General features: G+C 41.3%; 3 protein-coding genes across 7 annotated transcripts; 1 reads left to right on the forward strand and 2 right to left on the reverse strand.

The window, feature by feature from the left end:
• Window positions 1-1,767: 1,767 nt before the first annotated feature.
• gadd45ab (growth arrest and DNA-damage-inducible, alpha, b) lies at window positions 1,768-3,761 on the reverse strand. Its single transcript, XM_047588333.1, has 4 exons — window positions 3,598-3,761; window positions 3,099-3,200; window positions 2,775-2,982; window positions 1,768-2,563 (listed from the first exon to the last, which is right to left on the reverse strand). Exons 1-4 carry the CDS (start codon window positions 3,645-3,647, stop codon window positions 2,450-2,452), a joined length of 474 nt encoding a protein of 157 aa, XP_047444289.1. The 5' UTR covers window positions 3,648-3,761; the 3' UTR covers window positions 1,768-2,449.
• A 2,126-nt stretch (window positions 3,762-5,887) lies between these two features.
• On the forward strand, window positions 5,888-17,484 carry sec16b (SEC16 homolog B, endoplasmic reticulum export factor). Its single transcript, XM_047586685.1, has 25 exons — window positions 5,888-6,419; window positions 6,526-6,810; window positions 7,055-7,149; window positions 7,232-7,337; window positions 7,869-8,083; window positions 8,172-8,323; window positions 8,871-8,932; window positions 9,117-9,255; window positions 9,377-9,607; window positions 10,097-10,194; window positions 11,735-11,816; window positions 11,940-12,057; window positions 12,136-12,247; window positions 12,426-12,531; window positions 12,649-12,786; window positions 12,871-12,984; window positions 13,568-13,643; window positions 13,729-13,891; window positions 14,019-14,173; window positions 14,285-14,313; window positions 14,489-14,596; window positions 14,909-15,001; window positions 15,083-15,197; window positions 16,391-16,433; window positions 16,507-17,484. Exons 2-24 carry the CDS (start codon window positions 6,548-6,550, stop codon window positions 16,405-16,407), a joined length of 2,787 nt encoding a protein of 928 aa, XP_047442641.1. The 5' UTR covers window positions 5,888-6,419; window positions 6,526-6,547; the 3' UTR covers window positions 16,408-16,433; window positions 16,507-17,484.
• Window positions 7,552-25,766, reverse strand: znf648 (zinc finger protein 648). Of its 5 annotated transcripts, XR_007112938.1 has the most exons (6): window positions 23,055-25,766; window positions 22,431-22,660; window positions 21,137-21,369; window positions 14,453-14,624; window positions 9,349-9,593; window positions 7,552-8,302 (listed from the first exon to the last, which is right to left on the reverse strand). XR_007112938.1 is itself a non-coding variant. In XM_047586686.1 (4 exons), the coding sequence occupies exons 3-4, from the start codon at window positions 21,185-21,187 to the stop codon at window positions 19,422-19,424; spliced, it is 1,509 nt and encodes a 502-aa protein (XP_047442642.1). In that variant the 5' UTR covers window positions 21,188-21,369; window positions 22,431-22,660; window positions 23,055-23,454; the 3' UTR covers window positions 17,941-19,421. The 5 variants fall into 5 exon arrangements, 3 of the variants coding, with proteins under 3 accessions (XP_047442642.1, XP_047442644.1, XP_047442643.1); XR_007112939.1 differs by lacking the exon at window positions 7,552-8,302 and having other exon boundaries at window positions 9,567-9,714; XM_047586686.1 differs by lacking the exons at window positions 7,552-8,302; window positions 9,349-9,593; window positions 14,453-14,624 and adding an exon at window positions 17,941-20,879 and having other exon boundaries at window positions 23,055-23,454.
• Between the last annotated feature and the right edge of the window lie 237 nt (window positions 25,767-26,003).

Below are 26,003 nucleotides of genomic sequence, written 5' to 3' on the forward strand. Positions count from 1 at the left end.
GCTGTGTTTATTGAGACAGTTCTACATTTCCAGCAGTTTGTGTGTGCAACTTGAAATCTTTTCTTACAGGATAGTTAAATATTCAAACCAACACCGTGTAGTCACCCACATTCACACATCTTTATCTTTAAAATATACTGGTGTAACTGTCTGAGTCTTGGATGATATTATCTTGTTGAGATCGCAGATCACAATGTTCAGTGTATCGGGTCAAGAGAGCAAACATGCATGTTTGCTCTAATTTCTCAGTGAAGGTGTTTACATGCCCCCGAGCGATGTTGTTATGCAATGATCCCTTGTCCCGGGCAACCCTTTCTCTCCTTGCTCAGTCTCCTCCGGTGTGATGTTACATCCCCAATCAGGTCAGGCCATATTTGTTGGCCCACATTGATGTAATCCTCACTTGAGTCAGATGATGGATAGCGCTGGCTTTGTAGCAGCTTTTATTTGCCGCGATTGTGTTGCCTGTCAGTGCAGCGAAGAAACCCTGGGATAACCTAATAATCAGGTATCTCCAATATCTCACCTACTTTCAGTTGCCACTCCCATGTGACGGTAAAGCCTCCCTCTTGTCATAAGCATAGTTGATTTTCAGGTGTTATTTTACGCTCATCCCTCACTGGTATTCCTGGTATTATTGTTCCACTTTCCGTGAAAGACGTATCATAGCCTTTGCACAATGTGTTTTTCATACTAAAAAAATGCTTCTTCCCTGCAGCTTGCCTTAAAAAAATGGACTTTGACATATCTGCATGCTTTGGCCACAGTTTGATCACAGTTGCAAATCGCTCCTTTTGACTTCAGTCAATTAAACATGACCACAAACCCTCCAGCCACTGTCACGCCCCACATTCCTCTCTGTCTTCCAGTCAGCCCTGCATTTTGACCCAGTTTTCCCACCCCATCTGCCACCCTCCACTTGATGGCACCACCAGAGAGGTTTCTTGTCTTCCAGATATCCCCGGCTGCAAACCGACATCCCTGCAGCAGGTCAGCCACTGTGCGTACGCTGCCTGTTAATTGCAAGTGCCACCATTGTCCGCATGTCAGCGGTCAGGGGGAACGCCTCTATTCATGGAGCTATTTTTAGCCACGAAGCTGAAGTACTGTACGGCTCTAGCAAAAGAGACCTAAATAGCCCTGACTCATGCATCCATTGTCTCGTGACTCTATGTGTGGAGAGCTTTGTCCCTCCCCACTCTGCAAGCACCAATAAGTTCTGGTTTTCTCTTTTTGCTGCCTGAAAGGGGTCTTCAACTTTTTTTCCCCCCTCTGCTATTTTTAATCCTCTCAGCAGTAAATTTAGCTCTGATTGCGTAAACGGAGAGCGCTGTGAAGAATGAGCTCTCACGATGAACCCCATCCCTCTCAGGCTCTACTACAATGGGAATTCTCCACCCATTGCTGTAACAAGATCTCCAACGTGTGCAAAAGGTTGACTTTTTTTCTTCTTCTTCTTTTTTTTTTTTTTTTTTTTTTTTTTCACAAGAGTTCCCATGCAGGAGTGAAGCTCATTTTCAAAGATTTTGTGCCTGCAGCTGTTTTGTGAATAGTGATGTTTTGGCTGTGCTGCAATTCAACTGATCCAGGCCGCAGAAAAGGTTGGAAATGTGTCGTGTAAATACTTCAATCCACCATAAACAAATTAAAACCCGGTGTGACAACATGCTGCGCCTCATTCGCGCGGTTACAAAAGATGCCGTGCGACTTCTTACAAGTACGTTAAACCTGTAGTAACTGGAAAACACTGAGTCAAAACATCCCGAGAACAGCTGAGTTGTTTATTTCCATTCAACTTAACAAGGCAGAGTCCTGTGAACTATCCACAATAAATATAAATCATTAAATTAATAACACATAAAAATATCAGTTAGTGGACAAGTCTAGACATTGCAATGCCCTTAAAATAATATTAACAAAATGAAAACTTTCCCTTTTGAGTTATCAAAGTGACATGTCTTAAATACTATTAAATAGATGTGCTGTTAAAGAAATGCGCAGATTTGGTCAAATTTCGATGAGGAATTCTTCAAGCTGAGAGGTCCACAGCATCGTGGCCCATTTCTTGGAGTCTTGTCAACTGAGGCATTCTCTTGTCTGCTCTTCCCCAGTCCCGACACTTGTGCGCACTACCACGTGTGCTCACATGATTCAGTTTCCTCTGAAGGAATCTTTCTCGGCAGAGAAAGGCGCAGTCATACGTTGGAAATCCTGGAACCCAGAGTGCTGAGTCATTCTTCCTCCGTCCACAAGTTCACCCCGGCCTGGTAAATTTCTTGTCTTGGTGAGTGTCTCTCTTCCTTGTGCTCTTTCTCTCTGTCCCTCTGTCTCTCTCTCACTCTCTCTCTCTGGGGTGCTTTCCAAACGAGTCCAACACAGACATTAACACAGGCCTTGTGCAGTAACTTTTTCCTCCAATGTACACAATACATTAATATTCCACGCAGTTTCATCGGTCGGGAAGGTTGATAACAGGCACCCACTGATCCAAACAACGACTGTCTCTGCAGAATCTGTTCACTTTGCTCAGTGCAGGGTCCTTCCACAGGGACGACTGAGGGTTCTGCAGAGGAAGAAGAAGGAAAAAAAGTTCAAATCTACTGATTTATGAAACGTGCAAAACAGATGATTCAGACTGCAGAACCTGTGCTAGCAACAGTCCCTTTCTGACAATGGCACTGGGAAGCAATAAAGTCTGGATACTTCTGACTGTTAATGGGAAATGAGCAATAAAACGAAGTTTACAAAGGACAGACATGAGTAACGACACTTACAGTAACAAGAACACAGTGCAGGTCCATTGGCTCCCCTCCAGGTTTCACGCCACCAAGTATTTCTGCCAGGCGCCTCATGTTGCTCACCCGCAGGATGTTGATGTCATTCTCACAGCAGAATGCCTGAATCAAGGTGAAGTGAATCTGCAGAGCCACGTCTTCCTCGTCGTCGGTGGCCAGTAGACACAGCACCACATTGTCTGGGTCCCTGTAGGCAACAAAGGAAAGCAAGAGTCAGGAAAGGGGAAGAAGAAAAACGCAACACCCTCAACCTCTTTCCCTCTAGCTAAAAAGTTACAGTAGAGATCTCGATTATTAACTCACGCATTGAGTGACTTTGCCGCCTCGTAGACTCCGACAGTGATGCAACCCTGAGGCAATGCAGAGCTCAGGACCTCCTCTAAGGCTTTAGCCACCGATTCCATCCTGAGGGAACAAAAGAAAAAATGAATACAATGAATTAAAACTAGCTCGTGAAAACACTGCAGGGTTATTTCATATTTCAGCTGTCATTCATTCATTTAAGAGCAGCGAGCAGTGTAACGTTGCATGTCTATAACAATTGCAATAGTAAACCAAGACTCAGCTATAAGAGCGCTTCTGGTTATCAAAAGTATAATCTTTACTAAATAATATCATATCAAGAAGGATTAAGTTTAGCAAACAGGCAGAGGAGAAATGAAAGGTAGCCGTCCCACTTCCACGCATCTGACAGTTTCCGAGAATATCCCATCGAGTCAAATACAATGTTTGGAGTTTTGTTTGTTTGTTTGTTTGTTTTTTGTTTGTTTTTAGTAATAACAGTAATATCGGAGGTACTAACCTTTCTGTTGAGTTGTCTCCACTATTTTCTTCAAAAGTCATATTGCACATCCAAGCGGATAGGTGTCCTATAATATCCAGAGCGGAATCTTGAGGCTTGTTTTTTGCTGAAGAGCTTGTCGCTGTATGCCACCGGTGAGTCCTGTGTTTCCAGTAGTAAACGCCTGCGTGCTCGCAGCTGATTTGCATGCAGCCACCGCATTGGTGCACGACTGGCCACGTGAAAACATAATTTTGGAGTTTGGACTCTTTTTCTTGTTTTTGTTTTTGTGAATATAGCGACACTCGCTGGTCATAGTTGGAACAACAGGCATAGTTTCTGGGACAGTAGCGTCAAACCACTCCCTAATTATTAATCACATTATTAGTCATATTTATTGTCAAATTAGTTACGAATGCTTCAGTCATAGTCACGATTATATGACTCAGCATAAAATTAAAAAGTTCTTGAGTATTTTTTATTTTTATTTTAGGCTGCTTATTTAACTTTATTTAGAAAGTAAACGGGCTCCAGAGCTTTACAAAGGCCGGTTAAAACCTTCTCATTAGTGGGGTTTTTCTTTATTATTCTGTTTTCTACATTATTAATTAATGCAAACTTTGGATGGCATGTGTGTGGAATTGTGTGGTAAACAAAAAAAGTGTTTAACTCACCAGAATATGTTTTATTTATTCATTTTTTATTTATTTTGAAGTTGATTGGGAGAACGCCAAGAGTGTGCAATGCTATCATCAAAGCAAAAGGTGACTACTGTGTGTCTGAATCTAAAATATTGGATGTATTCAGTGCTAACCTGCGATGCAGAAAAAACAATAAAACTGAGAAAAAACACTTTTGACTTGTACTGCATGTGTATATATGCATGTTTGTTGTCTGTTATGTTAAGTAGTGACATATGTACAGGGGAGATCATATGGACTATGAAAAATAGTTTATATCTAGTTAAGCCTGAAACATGGAGACACTTACTGCCTTGCATTTCATTTTAAAAGATCACTAAATGTATGATCTATTTTAATTAAAACTTCCTTCAGTTCGTTACAGCAGAAATAATTTTTATAAGTAAAAGATTTTTTTTTTTATGAAACCAGGGCTCTGATCTGAATTTGTATTTGAACTTCTGAGAAAACATTTGTTCTGCAAGGAATGTAACTGAAATGGCCGTCGCAGCTGTCATTGTGTTGGCCAACAGTTATGAGCACAAATTATTGATAAACTCTGGGGAATATTCCATGAGTCACTATATTCTCGTTTTTAATCTAAGAAGAAAGCCAAAGCTTAACAACATTTAATCAGAGGGTGCATTGTATGTCTTATAAACGACAACCGTTTAACTAAATAAGTTATCAATTTATTAAGTACTTTCAGTTTACCATTCAACCCTTATCAAACTTTTCCTTGACAGCGGTTTTAACCCCACCTTCTTAGTTTCACCTTACCATTTCTCTACTTTCCTTATAGCATGTTATCTATAAATTTCTTTTAACTACTTCAGTGTTTATTGATTACTTTTAACCATTTATCTCTAATTATCTGCTTATATATCTATTACCCTTGGCACTTTGATACTTGTCTTAGCTGTTTCTTGCAGTTTACCAAATATCAATTTATTATCTATTCATTGTTTAAGGCAAATTCATCAATATTCACTTTTAAACGATACTTTTAATTATATAAACTATTTTAACACCATGTGTAGCTCTATCACCACTTAGTGCAAACCTTTTCAGAGTTCTATCTCATATTGTTCAACATTTAATCAATTTTATTTTTTTGTTACTACTTACTTTTTGACTTTTTGCTCTTTTGTGTCTACTACTTTCAGCTCACCAGTAATCTTTTACTGTTTCCAGCATTTTCTACATGACCAGTCTCGCCACTTTAAATACTATCTGAAACAGGTGTCCATTCAATATATTAAAACTATCTGCCGAGAGAATTTAAAACCTAGCTATTCAGGGGCATTCAGTATTTTATTTTATTTTATTTTATTTTATTTTATTTTATTTTATTATTAGATTAATGCTCATGGTTACTGTAGTTGGAAGTCACCTCCTTCGCCTGGCTGAGAATCAACAAGTAGAGGGAAAATGAAGATGAATAAAATAATTTGAATGAATCACCAACAGAAGTTGTCACAGTACACACTCGAAAACTTTTCCACGTAGAGCGCCTCTGGTGGGTGCGTGAGAATACTTTTTTTCCCCCTGATTTTTTTTTTTTTTTAGCTCCGTTGTTTTCAGCACTGACTCAGAAGCAGTTTCCACTGGCCCTTGTTCCCAGAAGCCCTTCTACACCCGACCGGAGACCAGCTGATTCCCAACAAGACCGTCATCTGCATCTGGACTGCCGGCAGGCAACGTGGCAAGACTCACAGCTTCAACATTACTAATTCCCTGAAATTAATCTGCAGTCTGAAAACGCGGTTAGTCATTTCGCAGTGACAAATGTTTTTTTTTTGTGTGTGTGTCATCTTTAGCCTGAGGATGGACGTGGTTTCCTGTTTTTTTGACTTGTGGGACTTCAGCTGTCAAACTCTTTAGGGCGTGCTCCCCATGTTTACTCTCAACGGAGATGAGGGAATATACGTCAACATACACTGAAAAATTAAACTTTTTTTTCTTTTTTCTCTCGTTCCCCCATGTATTTGGACCATGTACAGAGTTTGATACCTGTGACTCCAGAGACACAGCACATTTTAAAATGGGTTGCAGCATTGTGTGAACTTTATCCTCTTGTTATCATGTTGACTGGTTATCAGCTGGTGTGAAATGATGTGGCAGTAGGAGACGTACTTTGACTGCATCTGGTATGTCTGAGCGGTGAGTAGCTAAACAAAACTTTCACACACACATTTTTCATTTATATTTTTTGTGCTGGGAATTTTACTTTGAAAGTTTCCCCTTTCCTACTGTTCACCACGCGCAGGTTCTGGTGTTAAGAGGGCGTCATGGATCACAGAGGTCAACAGTGGGCCAACTCTGGACCTCACTCTCACAGGGCAAAAGACAGAGAGGGCTATTCTAGGCATTCTCAGCACGAAAGGGAGCAGAGCTACCCAGCACCGGACCCCAGAGAGAGGGACAGGCGCTGGGGTCATCCTGATCCCCGCTACAGAGCTCATTTCACCAGCCCTCCCGAGCAGTTTCCTTACAACGCTCAGCAATACCCCTATGGCTACAGGCGACCAGAATACCAAAGACCCCAGTCAAGGTTTGCACATTTACAGATTTGTAGGACAGCATCCAGTTACTAATATTTTTAGTGATCATGCAATACACGACCAAGTTTCAGTCGGCACTGATGTTGTGTCAGCAGGTGGTGCAATAGCCCATGTCCAACACATTCAGTTTTCCCTTCTTCCTGCCAGGTGCATGTTAGAACATGCTAGGCTTCACAGATGATGAAAATGCATGAATGTATCGACTTAGTCAGGATTCTGCTTTTTTCCCCCCAGGCTGGGATATGACTACCCACCCCACAGCCAGTGGGAATACAGAGACAGCTACGGCTATTATGACTACTACAGAGGACAGCATGGACGCCAACAAGGTGCGGCGACACAAAACAGCTCTGATATGACACATTTTCAAAGCTCTGCGTAATTAAACGCGTCATTACTCTGTTGATTAAGATGCTGCTCAGTGGGGTCACCAAGACTCCTGGAGAGCAGATCAGTACCAGGAGAGAAATCCGACGCAGGAACATCCAGCAGGCGGCGGCTACACAGAAGAGTACAGGTGAGTCAGCTCCCGTCACTTGAACTGAGAGTGAAGAAGAAATGTTTGCTGTCTTCATCTTCTCTGCTGTCGCTTAGTCTTCAGTGATTTTATTTTATTCTTATTTTATTTTTTTTCAAAATAATCAATAATTTAAAGTTGCAGCCCCAATTTAGCATTTTGAACTAACAGAAAGATTTTAAAAACTTATAATAACAATTCCATAAGAGAGGTCTAGTGGGTGAATAATGAATATTTATTGAGAAGACGTGCAAGGTAATAGTTGGGTGGCTAGACTCCAAGAGTGACAGTGATTATCTGCATTTAATATAAATACACAAATTCAAAATGAAAAGAGAAACACAACAGGAAGCTAACGTAATATGTAAGAAATCATGAGGCAGACAGTAGCAATGGTGGAGGGAGCTCTGATGGTGTTACTTGGGTAACGTATGTTTCAGTAGAACAGAAAAGAGGCCCAGGACTTTCTGTGTGCGACAACAGAAAGTAGCGTAACTGACATGCATTTACATGAAACTGTCATTCATTCAGGTACGACAAAGGGAGAGACACCTCCCAGCATCACTTCAATGACTACGAGGACATTCCCTCCAGAGACAATGAAGAGATTTCCTCTTATTACCTTGGGACGTTAGAAAGTTCCAAAAACTCAGGGCTATCCTCCAGCAGCTATGAGCTGAGTCAGTACATGAATGGAGCCGAACACACAGACTCTGTCCCTCAATTTGTTAACGCCACTGATGGAGGTGAGTGAACAGCTCAAGCATCTTTCCTTCATGTCCACTTCACTCTGCGCTTATCCACCTCTTCTTCTTATGCTTCATATCTCCTCAGATTGTGAACCTCTGCCTCAGGTGTCGGCTCCTCTGAAGTATTCGATCCCTCATGCGGTCGTCAGCTTCGGGCCTGCGGGCCAGCTGATACGGGTCACTCCAGGCTTGTCGGCGCAGGAGAACGTCAGCCAGCTGGAAATACACAGTCTGGAGGTGAGTTGTTAATGGAGATTTATTTAGGGAAGTTTAGGGGAGCAGCAAAGATTTTTTTGGTTTGGTATAAAGTCAGAGACAAACACAGAGTAATCATGGCCCTTAGAGGTGTGTGTTAGCATGCTACCAGAATAGCTCTGGGCAGTTTCAGCCTGTTAATCAGTGCTTTTGGCAAGAAAAGGATTAAGAAAACATTCCCACTGTCATCTAGTTATTATTTTATCTTATGAAAATATTTGAAAAATTAAGTCAGGCATAACATTATAACCACCTGTTATTATTGTGTAGCTCTACCTGTTGTTAGTGTGTGTTCCCAAATGTTCCCAGCAGAACAATGAATTGTCACATGATGGTCAATGTCATTTACTTTTCCTGTCAGTGGTCATGATGTTATGATCAGTGAAAGTTATAGACATGAGCTGCTTCAACAATAAAATCAGGGAATGACTGAGATTATTTTATTGACGATCACTTAATTTATACGATATTGTGATAAACTAGCATCAACTGTATCAGCAAGGTTACAATTTTATTTTTGTCTGCGCAGGTCATTTTAAGTGAGACACAGGAACAGCAGGAGATGAGAACCTTCCCAGGGCCTTTAACCAGGTACAGCTTTGTCATTTCATGTTCATCCCTAAAAATGAAAATAATCACCAATAAATGATCTTAACAAGTCTTGATGCTATTTTTCCCACCATCCTGTGTATGTCAAGTCTAAAAGGATTATTAATCTGGAGAATCTCATACAAATCTGTTTGAATGTTCTTTATTGTTTTTTACATTTCTGAAGGGAAGATTTGCACAAAGTGGATGCGATGGAGTTTGCCCACCAGAGGGCAGGCGTTTGCATGAGAGATGGAAAACTGCACGACAAGACCTCTGCTGCCCTCTTGTGGAACCTACTGATACTTGTCTGCAGACAGAATGGAGTAAGCAGATCACTCCTTGTTATGAGGCAGCACGTGGTGATGCCACATTACCATCAACTGAAAAACAGAGTAAATGTCACGTTTTTCATTCACCTTAATTCTCACATTTCCAATGTGGCAGCAAATAGTTGGATCAGATATCGCAGAGCTGTTGATGCAGGGCTCACATTCCGACGGAAGCTGGGACTCAGGCGCTCCTACGCTCATCGACTTCAATGACGACACGAATGCTGAAGCACCACCATGTAGAGGAGACGACCTGCTCACGGGAAACTGGAGCAGCTTCGGCCGCGAGTCTTCTGAAAAGGCCCTGCAGAGCTACACTCAGCTGCTGCTGGCTGGAAGGAAGAAGGTTTCCACATGTTTATCTCCCTTATCAACTGTTTGGCTTCTGCTGATAATCGCCAATCACCAGTGTTGCAGCACTTCTGTGGTTTTCAACCTGTGGTCACTCCTACTCTAAAAAAGGACAAAAGATAAAGTGGTCAGGTCATGAAAGGTTTAATAAAGTAGGAAAGAAGATCTATTTTTAGCTGTGTATTCCCTTTCAGAAGATGTTCTCAGTTCTTTGCTTTGTATGAAACAGTGAATTGACTTGAAGGCCTCAGTTCTTTAATTTAAGCCAGTATCAATTTTCCTGCTGAAATGACATAAAATGGAAATGACTCAAATGTGAACTTAGTATTTGTACTTTAAATTACTTAATTTCTGCCACTGGTAATTGTTATATCCACTCAAATGGCAGAATATAAAAAAAGACATAGAGAAACAAGAGTATCACACCAGTCATATTGTGTTGGTATCTTATTTGTTTACTGTTCGTTTTACTTGTGGTTTCCAGGAGGCCTTGGAGTCGGCTATGACTAGCGGGCTGTGGGGCCACGCTCTTTTTCTGGCCAGCAAAATGGACAACAGGTCATACACCACTGTTCTTAACAGGTGAGAAAAACAGAGGCATCTGGGACGCGACAGCTGCGAAAAATTATCGTACCAGTCTACACACGAGTGGTAATTTGTGTAGAAATGCTCCCTCTGACTAAACTTAGACACCCATGGCCGGCTGTAGCATGGATTATATTTCTTTCAGGTCACAATTTGGTTGAGACCGAAATAAACAATTGGACAGTTGCTATGAAATGTAGTGCAGATACTCATCTTCACTATCTGCATCACGTGTGCTGCATGAAAAATTTAATTTGTCCCATCCAGCGCTTTGCTTTATGACAAAAATAATTATACTTTTCTGTTAATAACAATAAACCCCTCGAGATTAGGAGTAATCTTAAAATATGTCTGTGCTCCCATTACATCTGAATTATTTGAAGTAGAAACATTTAAAACAGTGTAGTGACTTGTTTTTCACCGCCTCAGATTTAAATGAGGGTGCTAATGTATTTATCGGTTAATCCTCTCAAACGGAACTGAAAGACAGAACAGGATTCATTAGCGGGGGTTGGCATGACAATGCATCAAAGCAAACATGATCAACGTTAAGCGCTAAACTGTGCAGCATCAGCATGTGCTTCCACATTAGATGCCGACCATATGTGCGAACGAGGTGTGAGTCTGGGACAAATCACACCTTCATTTCATATTTCCCTCCACCAACAGATGATAAGATCATTCCAAAAATAACACTTGGCTTCAGTCAGAGGAGACGGAGACTCACAGATATGCATACTTGTGACTTGTGTTGCACGTGACTAGACACCAGACATCTACTCTATGCAAAACTCATTTGGATTTCCTGCATCGCTCTGTCTAAAATAAAATGCTTTATTTAGAATTAAGTGGAGGTTCAGTTACCTAATCACATTTTATCTGAGACATTATAACACAGATGTTAGTTTTACATCTATGTGTAAGATATTTGCTGTGTTGAAGAGTTTCGTATTCTTAATTTATCAGAGAGAATCTGTTTTCCTCATGATAACACGCCCACATTTTGTTTTATTTTTAATGGTTCAAACATGGTCTTGTGATCTTGCATAACAGAGGCCATTAAGACTTTGTAGCAGCATGGTAATTGCTCGACTAACATATAGCAAGTTCAGCTAAGTCTCCTACTCCGCGCCCACCTTCGTGTCACGGAAGTGTCGTCCATTTACAACAAGCCAAAAAAGGCGCGTAATAAGCGAGGGATCTATTTAGAATAAAAGGAAATGTTTGTACTGTATCAAGAAACTTCCGTGAACTATGTATCATGAAACCCAATCCAAATCTACAGACTATTTTGGTATCAGCCGAATGTTGTACACGAGCACAAGTCAGGTTGTCAGAAGGGGAATGGCCTGGGAGATAGCCAGGATGATTTTGATGTGTGATTTACCAGAGAAGCAGAATTTGATCCATCACTGCGGTGTAGTATCACATAAAACCTTGAAGCATTGGTGATCTTTAAGTTGGATGCTTTCTGTTGCATGTTGTAAAGTAAAGCCTTGGTTGAGATGCACAGTGACACTAGCTGCTCTCTTGGCAGGTTTACAGGCCAACTGACCGCCAGTGATCCCCTCCAGACTCTCTTCCAGCTGCTCTCTGGGAGAATCCCTACTGTAGCGACGGTAAATAATCAAGATTAGAGAAGTCTCACAAGCGACAACCTAGAACACTTTTTATGAATTAATAAAATGTTTCATATCTTATTAGCTGATATTATTTTTAATAGTGTAACGTTCTGTGCTCAGTGCTGCGGAAATGAAAAATGGGGAGACTGGAGGCCCCATCTGGCTGTTATGATCTCCAATGAGACGGGAGATCCAGCCGTCCAACAGAAGGCCATTGTCACCATGGGAGACACACTCGGTATAGATAGTCTGATTGACTGGCAGGTTGTCACGTGCACGCATGCAAGCTGAGGTTTTGTGTTGCGCTTCCCTGCAGCCTCCAGAGGCCTCGTACACGCCGCCCATGTGTGCTACTTGACAGCCAGCGTTCCCTTTGGGGTGTTCACGCAGAAGGCAGAGAGACTGGTGCTTCTAGGCAGCAGCCAAAGGTGAGCTGCTCATGCCGCTTACCGATGCTCATCAGCCAAACTGCTGTTCAGACGGTCGTATTTCCATTTCTTGGAAGACTGTCTGAAGGACATGTCTCATAACTCTCCGTATGTATTACTCCACACATATTTGCTGTAGCGTTAGGTTGCGACTGAATCAAGATCTTCTCTCCTCTAGGCAACCTTTTAAACACTTTGCCACAAACTCTGCCATCCAGTGCACCGAGTTATATGAGTACAGCCAGATGCTCCAGGGCAAATGCTTTTCAATACCATCCTTTCAGGTAGGTTCCTCTTAAATTAGATCTCACTTCATTTAACGAGGGCTGTTGGTGTGTATTTCTAATCTAGTTAGGCTAAAATGAATCGTATGGTGTTGTTTGTTTCTGCACTGTGGCCAGGTGTATAAGTTCCTGTATGCCAGTCGGCTGTTGGACTGTGGCCTTTCATCACAGGCTTTCCATTACTGTGAGGTGATAGGAAAGGCCGTCCTCCGGCAGAGGGAGCCATTCTTTGTGCTGACCGACGAGATTATTAAGGTATAAATAATTGTTACGCCTTGCACACCCGTCTGAACCGTCTCCCTGGACATACTATACCGTGTGCCTTTTTTTTTCCTGCAGTTGTCAGACAGACTGAAACACACAGAGGGTCAGTTCAGTGAACCAGGACTAAGCGGAAACGTGTTGGAACCCGACTGGCTAAAACACCTGCGAGCGAGGCTCCACAGTTTACAGGTGATCAGCTACTTCAGCCCTTACATTACACTCTACCCACAATATATCAGAGAGGTCGCCGCGTTGTACAAGTAGAAATTCAGTCTGTGTGTGTTTGTGTGTGTGTGTGTGTGTGTGTGTGTGTGTGTGTGTGTGTGTGTGTGTGTGTGTTAGTCACGTCCTGATTGGTGCATTGGTTGGTTGATATGCTGCTTTGAAGCAGACCGAAATATCACATCAAGTACTGGGTGGAAATTTCCGTGGTTCCATTCATGATAGCGAATGCTGACCTGTTTTCCTTGTTTTGTGCCATGATGTGGACATTTGTGGTTTAGAGTTATTAGACATCCACATCAGAGTGAAACATAATAAATTAGTAGCTAGTAGCTAGTATACAGTATCCTGTTAACATGCTGACATAAGATAAAACAATCCTTTAACTTATGCATGTTAGCATGATCATCATTACAATGCTCATATTAGCATTTTGCTGAAAGCATCACTGTATAGCTGCCAGCTCATAGTACATGTTAATCTTTGTTGGACTATAAAACTACTGTATGTAACTATACTGATGTTAACCTGTACTCTTTGTTTTGCCCAGACGGGGAGTTATGACTGTACTGAAACACACCATGAGGATAGTTTTTTAGCACACGAAGACAGCAAAGTGTGCTCAGGTAAATTTTTTCTCACCTCATTACTTTAAATTACGCACTGTGCCTTATTTCTTGTACAAAAAGAAATCTTCTTTTTTCCAAACAGAATCTGATTTGGATGATCTACGCCATGGCATCCGGAGTCCAGAGCCTGAACTCCTTTACTACAGGCGCCCTGAGGACCAAGAAATCCTGATGCACCAAACTGAAGGCAAAACAGAGGAAGTGACAGCAATGACGTGGGGAGGAGTCGGAGGAGCTCAGGACTGGTACAAAATGTGTAGCAGCGTGCTATATTCACAGCTGTCAACCACACAGATGTAAACCCTTAATTAGCCCGTGGAATCCAGTCTTGGCCCTGTTATGTCACTGTTCTCTCTTTCCTGCTCTGTCTAGGCAACAGGCCAGTTCTCTCCCAATGCCAGTAACGGTGGTCTATCCTGCTCCAGTGGTAGAGAGCCAAACGTTCAGTTATCATAACACAGATAGTGCTGAGGTTAGGAGTGCCTCACTACATTGTCCTCCGAGTTATTTGCCATCAACAGCTGAGGGTGAGAATCTAATGTTAGATAGCATCCATGCCTTTCACTATTCAAATATTTACTATGGCCTTTGGGGGGGGTCAGCTTCTGTTTGATATTTTCATTTTATTACTTCCACAGAGTCTGGGTTATCCCCTGAAGCAGAGGCGGTGAGAAGTGTTATTTATTTCTGTGGCGATAAAACAAAGCAAGCAGCAGGCTCGGCTTGATGCGATCACGTCGGAAAAATTTCATTGAACACATCTATAGAGCACTGGTTTCTACATAAAAAGAAAAAAAAAATGTTACCTTGATGCCTGCTGATGTCCGTATTTGCCTTTGAAGATGGATAATAGGATGCTGGGGGTGGACATCAGCGAAAACGGACAAAGCCAGCAGATAATCCCTCGAGGTTTAGAGGCCCCAGAGCAGACCAATGAGGCCCCTGTACAGGTTGGTGGGGTCCAGGCAATGCTGACACCTATTGAACCACATTTGACTCTTTTCAGAGATCAGGGGAAATTTGCCTTGGGCATCCAAAACAAGACAGTTGATGTACATTGAGACCTCAGTTAACACACAGTTACACCCAGATCTATATATACTAACATGCATACTAAGATTACAGCACCATGTCTCACATCCAAATGTTGTTCAAATGCACAAATGCACATGCACAAAAATTGCTTAAGAATCAAATACTATGTTTTTACACACATCAAACTTCAGCCTTTTCAACACTTTTTTTGTGTGTGTGACATGCAGAATGCCAAGAAAGGATGGTTCAGTGGCTGGTTCAAATCAAAACCCAAAGACGTCCAAAAGGAGAATTCAGAGAATCGGGGCCCACCTCAGACGGTAAGATTCAAAGTTTACACTATACCTTTCAGTTATAATGCCAGTTTCCATTTGGTGATATACATTTGTGCCTTTTTTTAGGAGCTATCGCACACTACTAGCTTCTGTCCTCCTCCCCCACCTGCTGTTATTCCTCCGTCCACGCTTCCAAGCCAGCCTTCCTCTGCAGGGATAAATCCCTTTTCAAGGAAAGCAGGTGAGACATATGTGATGATTTACATGTCATTAGCGTAACAGCAAAATTCCCTAAGTCATATTTGAATGTTTCCAGAAACAAGAAAAAACACAGTTTTTAAATCAACTTATTTATAAAGCACATTTAAAAACCACCAAGGTTGACCAAAGTGCTCTACAATTCGATGATCACACAATTACAAACAAGGTGCAGAACAAAATAACCATGGCAGGCACAGCCAGGAAAGTCAAGACAAAACATGTCGGAGATGACACCTGAGACTAATTAAGGACACTTGAAGGCCTGGGAGAACATAAAAGGTTTAAGATTGGCCCTGAAGGTTGGGGGGCAGGGAGCATCTGAGCGCAAAGGGTAAGCTGTTCCACAGCTTTGGGATGGCTAAGGCGAAGGCACGATCACTCTTTCCTCATAGCCTAGACCGGGAGATGGTCAGGAGCAGCTGATTTGAAGATCTAAGAGGTCTTGGGTTTGAGAGGGGGGAGAGTAGGTCGGGGGGCTAGGCCATGTAGTGCTTGAAAAACAAATACATGAACCTTAAACTCTGTCCTGTGTTTGACAGGGAGCCAGTGAAGGGATGCTAGTATTGGTATTATATGCTCTAGTGCCTGTGTCTAGTCAGCAATCTGGCAGCAGAATTCTGGACCAACTGCAAGCGGGATAGAGATGTCTGGCTGATACCTAAGTAGCACGGGTTGCAATAATCCAATATGGAGGTAATCAAGGCGTTGGTAACTGTTTTAAGGTCAGAGAGGGACAGAACTAATTTCAGTTTAGCAATATTTCGTAGTTGGAAAAAAACAACTTTTCACCACAGAATTTATTTGTTTATCGAATTGTAAATCTTGATTAAAGATCACCCCATGGCATACCATGGCATGCACATTGGTATTTTTATTGACATTGGTAACCGTAAGTCAAAAAATAACCTAGGCAATAACGCTATAGGCTAATGATATGCTCTTGACCCCAACGTCACTGTTGATCAGTTATCACTATTTCAAAATAGATCTCAACAATGCAAGTCGTAATGGTGCCGTTGTCCGCTCTTATGTTATGTCCCGAGGTCATTGACCCTTCAGGAGGTGCTGAAATTTAAAACACTGTGGTATCTTGGCTTCCTCTGTTGACATTTTACTGTAGTTCAACTATGCAAATGTAATAGTTTTCCATAAATATCCATGTCTTCTGCTCAGGCCAACAGCTGGGGTAAATCGAGGTCATTCACCTGTAACACAGGTAAACTAAGACCACATTTGTACCATTCTGAATATTTTTTAAAGGATTTCACTTTTAAATGTTTTATTTGCAGGATCTCTGGTGCCACTAAAGCACAGCTGTAGCTGTGAGTGGATGCCCACCACTGATAGTGTTTGGTTGTCTAATGATTACATCCCATTGCTTGGAGGGACACGATGTGCCCAAATGGCATTTTTAGAGATGCCATTTCTACAGTTTGCCTACCACCATCTTGCATATTACATACAAAAATACTCCGTATGGACAGCAATAACAACTCATATTGCAGCAACTAACAGCTGAGGTATGCTTCCACGAAAGTGTGCAAGGTATATCTGGAAATAGCATTTTTGACCCCAGTCAGCCTTTATATATGAAGGATCTGAGACTTGGGACTAAATGTGCCAGTAACACTGTGGCAAGTTCTAGTGTGGCAATCTCATTGTGTTATCTTTTAAGATGCAATGTATTAGCACTAAACATTGGATACAGTTCATTGCTGTTGTAATTTATCAAACCTCAGAAGAGTTGCCTTTAATCTTCCAGGCTGAATAAGCAGAATTTGTTGCCTTGCAAGGCTAGCAAATTATTATATAGTAATATTAGTTTTAATTATACATGGCACATGTGCTGAAAAGTTATCTGAAATAGTGTGTTGTCAGTTGTCGTGCTGCCCAGATAGCCACATGATGGGAAAGACCTCTGCCAGGCAAACAGCCAACACTTCAACTCTTCAACCTTGCCCCAGTCAGCAGACAGGAAAAGGACTTAACTGTTTCTGATTTTTGCAATGCCTTCATATGAGAAGTAATACAGCTAGCAAATGAACTATTGCCAGCCCACTGGGCTACTTAAAATGTATATAAGACACGCATTGAAATTCTCTTGGAATTAATTTTAGAACCACTTTTTTTTATTACTGTCACCTTGTAAAGAAGTTCAGATGTAAGCCTGACACCTTTCCTTAAGCCATATGGCCTTGTCCTAGTAAGTATTAATTTCAGTATGTTTTTGTATATCTGTATCAGCACAATAAATGTATTAATTGCCAGTTCATCATTGAATTTGTACCTTAAAGTATTCTGATGTGTATGTAAAAGTTGTAGCCACAGTTTTCATATGGCTGTTTCCATTAGAAATAATAGTCACATGTCACATGTTGAATGCTTTGCGCCCAGAGATTGCTGGGATTACTAACAGTGGCGGTCACTTAATGTAGAGCAAGTGACAACACAGCAGGTGCTGTCTCCTTTTACGTTTAGTCTGCAGAAGCCAAGTGTGAGTGGGACACACTTGACCAGTGCTCTGTACACACAGAGCACGCATATCACTGCTTTTGGACTTGCCAATATTGTGTCACAGCATAAACACAGTCGGAATGGATAGATTTATGAAAACCCGTTTCGAACTGCAGCCACACAAAAAGTTAAATGTGATTAAAGATAATGAGCTTCGCTTCCGTTTTTTGCTGCTGCTTACATTTGCTGCTGCTTTACATGACTCTTCAGAAGGCAAGCATTTGGTAGAAATCTTTTAATGGGATTCACATTCACAGTAAAATAGTCACGCCTCAGGTTTGTCATAACACAAAAAGAACCAAACGTTATCACATGAGTTGGCAGCTTCCCTGAACCACTGGTCTATTTATATGGTCACAGTTGTGTTTCTCAGGAGCAGCAGTGGAAAGTACAGATACTTTCTGCTGCTTCTATTTGCTACAATTCAGAGGTAAACACTGTACTATGTACCCAGCTTCACTCGTTGCAGATTAAGAAAAAAGTGTGTTCCACAAAAATCAAAAAACAAATCCACAATATATAACACTCTATTGATCCCAGATGGGAAAACATCAAATGGCACCAACTTTACCACCTGAGGCATCAAAGTCATAAACACATCAATGCAACAAAAAAAAAAACATTCATACATTCTGCAGAATGAGTACTTTTCGTAGGCTACTTTAAGTATGTTTTCATTTCAGTGGTTACATTTGTACTTATACTTTAAATAGAACATCATTAGCACACACCAGTCAAAGTCATACATTCAGAATAACACTTAGTAAAAGAGTATAGTTGCTCCTGGGAGCCCTGACCGGCCTGTGCTCGAAATGCCTTGAATCATTTCCTGTCTCAATCCCTCGAACTGCGCTCTATCGCTCCGACTTGCGTCATACCACCTTCCCAGACTCTTCACTGGCTTCTTTAGCACTGTCACCTCCTGTTTATCACCTCCTCATTTATGACAAACTTCCTATCTACTACCTTTCCTTTAACAACTGAGGTACTCCTAGACTTACTTGGCTTCATTTTCATCCTAGCCCACTGCAAGTTGCTGTTTAAGCAGTCTGCTAGTACATGGAGCAGTTGAGGTCACAGTCGTCAAGTCATCCGTGTAGGTCCTAATTAGGGGGAGCTTTTCTCCACCTACCACCCATTTCGAAGCCCTAATAGTCACCACCATTGCCATTGTAAATGGCATGATGCCTACCTCCAGCTGCTGCCATGCTGTATTGTGCTCTGCTGTGATAAACCAGAGTTGTATATCTGCAAAATACGCTTTGATTAGGCCTTTGATACAGCCTGGGACTCTAAAAAAAAAAAAATCAAAAACTTCCCATAACAAGCAGCATTTGTATTATCAATTTTAAAAGGGCCGACTGCTATTTTAACAAGTTTAATTTCACGTCGTTAAAACTATCGGCTTCAGTGTCAGTGCTGAGGTGGGGTTAATTTTTGCCCCGCAACATTCTCATGGGAACCCAGTACCATGGTGAAAGAGGGTGTGCATTTTACAACTCATGACGTAAAGTTATTATAAATAAATACAGTAACATACATACAACTGGTGCCCTCTGACCTTGAATGGGTCCAAGATGTCTGGTATCTGAAGTGAACAAAGTACAGAACTGCATTTAGATATGTGAAGACAAATGTAATTACTTCTAGTCCAGGGATAGATGTGTGTAGCACCTGGTCCTGGACTGGCTCAGACACTCGTCTCCCCATGATTCAACACATGCTGTGCAAGCTTTGCGGCACACAGGAAGGATTTGTCACATTCCACACAGACAAAGATCCTCTCAGCACAGGCCTGCTCCTGGTGAAGCTTCAGTTTTGCTGGATGGCTAAAGTTCTTGCTGCACCCTGTGCAACTGTGGGGTTTCTCTTTATTGTGGATGAACTGGTGGCGAACGAGGCGAGAAGCCATGACAAATGCTACACCACACTCGGCACACTTATAAGGCCGCACTCCGCTGTGAATGGCCTCGTGTTCGGTCAGGTTGGAGGACTTTGTGAAACACTTGGAGCACACAGAGCAGACATACGGACGCACCCCTGTGTGAATTTTCTGGTGCTCCGCCATACGACTGGCCAGGGCAAATGCCTTTCCACAGTCGGGGCAGGAGAAGGGCCTTTCTCCCAGATGCTTTCGCTCATGACGCTTTAGGGAGAGGGGTTTATTGAAGGTCTTGCCACACTGCGTGCATGGGAAGGGCTTGTCATTGGTGTGCATGTTCCGCTCATGCTTTCGCAGGTCAGAGGAGCGAATGAAATCCTTGCCACAAGTGTCACAGGTGTAGGGCTTTTCACCAGTGTGTGTCCGGATATGCTTGCGGTAATCTGAGGACCATATGTAGGTTTTGACACAGAAAGGGCAGTGGTATGGTCTTTCGCCTGTGTGGAGGCGCTTGTGCTGCTGCAGCGTGCCTTGGTGAGAGTAAGCTTTGCCACATACATCACACACATGGGGCTTGAGGCCAGTGTGAGTCTGTAAGTGACTCTGCAGGTTGCAAAACTTCTTGAAAGCCCACGGGCAGTGTGTGCACTTGTAGGGACGGTGCTCTGTGTCAACTTCAGTACGTTTTTTCATTGCTGCTAAAAGACGAGGAATCTTATCATCTTTGCATTTTTTAAGTAATTTCTTAACAGGAGGACTATTTACATTCTTTTTGTTGGTCTTAGTCCCACCTCCACTTGGGGAGTATTCCTTAATATTGAGCTCTTTGAGCTTAGATGTCTTCTGTTTGGAGACATCACTTTGTCTCTTGAGGTATTTAAAGCAATTTGTTTCCTTCTGTTGCACAACATCCAGGGGCACTTCATTGTGCTCATGCATTTTATTGGTCTCAGTATATTTTGTGCATTGTAACACTTCCCTGTCACTGTCTTGGTCATCATTGATTTCTGCTTCTTCTTCTGCTGAAAGCTCACTAAACTTCTCAACCAGAGACCAGTTTGGTGTCTGGGGGTTCAGATAAAGGATTCCAGTGTCAGTGTTCTCTGAATGTGGATCCACACTTACACAAATACTGCCAAATGAAGAGTCAGCCTTAACACTGTGAGTGTTTCTTAGGATATGTGGATCTGGGGAGAAATAATCGGCACAGTGTCTTCCTTGATGTTTTCTTTTACTTCCCTTTTCAAGAACTTTCTTGTTAGACATCTGCAGGATGACAGAATTGATTTCGTCACAGTATTTTACACACACACGTGCATGTAAGTGATGCCATAAAGACCCTCTTGGGATTAGTTTGCTCCTGCATGCATCAGTATCTTGAGACTATCCTACAGATGTCCTTGCACCTGCCGTATGACACGAGCATTTAAAAAAAATCAACAAATGCCCCCCTTAGAGTTATAGCTTCCGTTTAAAAATAATTACTTTAACACTGACTGAAAACATTTTAAAGACTGACTTACCTTGCGGTCTCCTTCCGAACACATCAGGTCGAGAGGATGCCAGGGAAACATACCAGCCCCTGGTTTTAGTATAACTCTCCGGGAGATGTCCAATGTCGTTAACGGGCGGAGTTTGGCTGCAGTCGTCTCTGGGTCAGCACCCAGCGTGCAAATCAGCAAACAGCAATGACTTCTTCACAGCGGGTCTCAGCTTGCCTTCCACTCACTAGCCTCACCACTTGTATAATAATAACCTGCTTAGTAAGTAGTGCAGTCAGTTTCAGAGAGATCTTCAAATTCTCCTTTAGGTGTAGCAAAACATTGCCCGATGACACTGGATTGAGACATTTATGATGACTTTTAGAGCACTTGCACTTAGCCGTCATAATGCCAGACTAACAAAGCAAGCGTATATGAAACAGACTTTTAAAGTACAAGTGCTTCGAAAAGGGTGGTGGTAGTTTTACGTAACTGTGAATATTTAGTCTTTGAGAACTTCCGCCATGTTTAGTGTAGCGGGTTGGCTGTGCGTGCAGTACATATGTTTGTGGGATTTATGAGTTCACGCCACACGGCACAGAATGGATTAAAAAATTAAATGAACTAAACGTTTACTGGTAAAAACTACTGTGTCACTATTTGGCACAATAATGTAATTAAATAATACAAAGAGACAAAAGAGACTAATCAAGAATAAAGACATTTACCAATGCAAATAAACATGTACCTATAAAATAATCACTCAGTTAAATTAGAGAAAACCACTGCACGCCAAGTGCATTTGTGAATTTTCCTATGAAAATGCTATGACAATTAAAAAGGTCATTCCGCTGTACAAAACTGGAAGCAAACAACTTTACTAACTAGACCTGTCTCAGTTCTACTGCAATTGTCAAAAATATTGGAAAAGCTTTTTAACAGTAGAATGGACGCATTTTTGAAAATAATAATAATAATAATAATCTGAAAGTCAGGATGCAATTAGACAACAGAAAACATGCAATATGAGTATTCATCCATCTCAAAAACGCGTTTGATACAATTAACCATAACATACTGTTCAATAAACTGGAAAAAATGTGGGATAATGGGACTGACGTTAGACTGGGTAAAGAGTTATTTGGAAGGACAGAAACAGTTTGTAAAGTTGGGTAATCACTGCTCTGGATATTAGGACATTGCTTGTGGTGTCCCCCAGGGGTCAGTATTGGGCCCCAAATTGTTTATACTTCATATTAATGACATGCATGAAGTATCTAGGAAATTGTGTTAATTATTTAAACACAGACCGAAAACATTTTAGAGAGCGCCTTACCCTGTGGTCTCTTTCCGAACACATCAGGTCGAGAGGATGCCAGGGAAACATACCAGCCCCTGGTTTTAGTATAACTCTATGGGAGATGTCCAATAGTTAACGGGCGGAGTTTGGCTGCAGTCGTCTCTGGGTCAGCACCAAGCGTGCAAGTCAGCAACAGCAGTGACTTCCTCACAGCGGGTCTCGGCTTTCCTTCCACTCACTAGCCTCACCACTTGTATAATAATAACCTGCTGAGTAAGTAGTGCAGTCAGTTTCAGAGAGATCTTCAAATTCGCCTTTAGGTGAAGCAAAACATTGCTCGATGATACTGGATTCAAACATTTGTGATGATTTTTAGAGCACTTGCAGTTAGCCGTCATAATGTCATGGGACTGGCTTTAGACTGAGTAAAGGGTTATTTGAAAGGACGGTAACAGTTTGTAAAGTTGGGTAATCACTCCTCTGGATATTTGGATATTGCTTGCGGTGTCCCCCAGGGGTCAGTATTAGGTCCCAAATTGTTTATACTTCATATTAATGACATGCATGAAGTATCTAGGTGGTTAAAATTGGTCAATTTCGTAGATGACACTGTGTTAATTACTTTAACACAGACTGAAAACATTTTACAGAGCGACTTACCCTGTGGTCTCCTTCCGAACACATCAGGTCGAGAGGATGCCAGGGAAATATACCAGATCCCGGTTTTAGTATAACTCTGTGGGAGATGTCCAATAGTTAACGGGCGGAGTTTGGCGGATCGTCTCTGGGTCAGCACCTAGCGTGCAAGTCAGCAACAGCAATGACTTCTTCACAGCCGGTCTCAACTTTCCTTCCACTCACTAGCCTCACCACTTGTATAATAACAACCTGCTGAGTAAGTAGTGCAGCCAGTTTCAGAGAGATTTTTAAAGTCCCATTTAGGTGTAGCAAAACATTGCTCGATGATACTGGATTTAGTCATTTATGATAACTTTAAGAGCACTTGCACTTAGCCGTCACAATGCCAGACTAACAAAACAAGCGTTTATGAAACGGACTTTTAAAGTACCATTGCTTCGAAAAGTGTGGCGGTAGTTATACGTAACTGTGATTATTTAGTCTTTGAGAACTTCCGCCATGTTTAGTGTAGCGGGTTGGCCGTGCGTGTGGTACATATGTTCGTGGGGTTTATAAGTTCACGCCACGCGGCACAGAATGAATTAAAAAAATTAAATGTGCTAAACATTTACTGGGAAAAACTACTGTCTTACTATTTGGCACAATAATGTAATTAAATAAGACAAAGAGACAAAAGAATAAAAACATTTACAAATGCAAAACATGTACCTACAAAATAATCACTCAGTTAAATAAGAGAAAACCACTGCACGCCAAGTGCATTTGTGAATTTTCCTATGAAAATGCTATGAAAATTAAAAAGGTCATTCCGCTGCACAAAACTGGAAGCAAACACAACTTTACTAACTAGACCTGCCTCACTACTACCGCAATTGTCAAAAATATTGGAAAATCTTTTTAACAGTAGAATAGATGCAATTTTGATAATGATAACAATAATAATACTACTAATACTACTACTAATAATAACAATAATAATAATAATAATATGAAAGTCAGTATGGGTATAGGAATAACAGATCAACATTACAGGCAATAATGGAATCACTTGAGGAAATCATAGGTGCAATTAGACAACAGAAAACATGCAATATGAGTATCCATCCATCTCAAAAACGCATTTGATACAATTAACCATAACATACTGTTCAATAAACTGGAAACATGTGGGATAATGGGACTGACGTTAGACTGGGTAAAGAGTTATTTGGAAGGACGGTAACAGTTTGTAAAGTTGGGTAATCACTGCTCTGGATATTAGGACATTGCTTGTGGTGTCCCCCAGGGGTCAGTATTGGGCCCCTAATTGTTTATACTTCATATTAATGACATGCATGAAGTATCTAGGAAATTGTGTTAATTATTTAAACACAGACCGAAAACATTTTAGAGAGCGCCTTACCCTGTGGTCTCTTTCCGAACACATCAGGTCGAGAGGATGCCAGGGAAACATACCAGACCGCGGTTTTAGTATAACTCTATGGGAGATGTCCAATAGTTAACGGGCGGAGTTTGGCGGCAGTCGTCTCTGGGTCAGCACCTAGCGTGCAAATCAGCAACAGCAATGACTTCTTCACAGCCGGTCTCAGCTTTCCTTCCACTCACTAGCCTCACCACTTGTATAATAGCGACCTGCCGAGTAAGTAGTGCAGCCAGTTTCAGAAAGATTTTAGGTGTAGCAAAACATTGCTCGATGACACTGGATTCAGACATTTATGATGACTTTTAGAGAACTTGCAGTTAGCCATCATAATGTTATGGGACTGGAATTAGATTGGGTAAAGAGATATTTGAAAGGACGGTAACAGTTTGTAAAGTTGGGTAATCACTGCTCTGGATATTTGGACGTTGCTTGTGGCATTTCGTAGATGACACAAATACTTTTGGTACAGGAGGAAACATTAAACAAGTGGAAATTGTTATAAATGTGGAACTGAAAAAAAAAAAATATATATGGTTTGACTGGAATAAATTTGAATTAAATGTAAGTAAGACTGAGTTCATGTTATTTGGCAAAGGCACAATAAACACAATCATGCGAATAGAAATCGATGGGGTTGAAATCGAAAGGGTGCATAAAAACTCATTTCTGGAGGTTATAGTAGATGACAGTTTGAAGTTTGAAACCACACATCAAACATGTACAGTCCAAAGTTTCAAGAAGCATTGCAGTCATTTACAAAGCGAAACAATTACTGGATCATTCATACCATCACTTCCCATTCTGCAGAAAAAATACAATATAAATCCACTTTTTATACAATCAAAACTGACATTGTATCTTTCCAAAAAGCAGTCATCATGTATAAGGCAAAAAAACAAAAACGGCACTACCAGAAAACATCGGAAAAATATTTAGGAAGTTTCTGCTTATCCATTAATGGTGTCAAACTAATGAGCAAACTCAGTGAGGAAGTCAAGCAAAGTCCGAATATCAACCAGTTTTAGAAAAGGTACAAAAATATGTGGTTTAGCGGGTATAATAATGATTGTTAATTATTACTGGTGATGATTTATATTTTATATATATACACACATCTAAAAGAACATGAATGTTTCATTCATTTCTTTTTTGTGTGTTTTTTTGCTGTTTGCTTCCCCAAGTTTTCTTTTATGTATTGTGTTGTGAGGGGAATTTGTTTGGTAGCAATTGGGAAAGCCTTGTATTGATTACATATTCAAAATAAAAAAAAGAATGCGTCAGTGAATAAATGCGAAAATACGCTGACCTCGGTAGCCATTTCCGAGTGAATTGTCTGCTTTGTGTCATTAGGAGATGAAGTATGTACTGTTGACATCAATGGTGCATTTCAGGGTCACATTAAGCGTCATGTTTTTTTTTTCCCCAGTTGTATTTTCGGATAATGACCTCAAGATGTCGCTGTTTACTAGCTGTTTTCAGAGTTGCGTTAATGAACTCATGGGCTACAAGACTGGAAAATAACTGGCCAAATCATACACAGACACACC

Source organism: Mugil cephalus, chromosome 6, assembly GCF_022458985.1.
Source record: "Mugil cephalus isolate CIBA_MC_2020 chromosome 6, CIBA_Mcephalus_1.1, whole genome shotgun sequence".
NCBI classification, from domain to species: domain Eukaryota; kingdom Metazoa; phylum Chordata; class Actinopteri; order Mugiliformes; family Mugilidae; genus Mugil; species Mugil cephalus.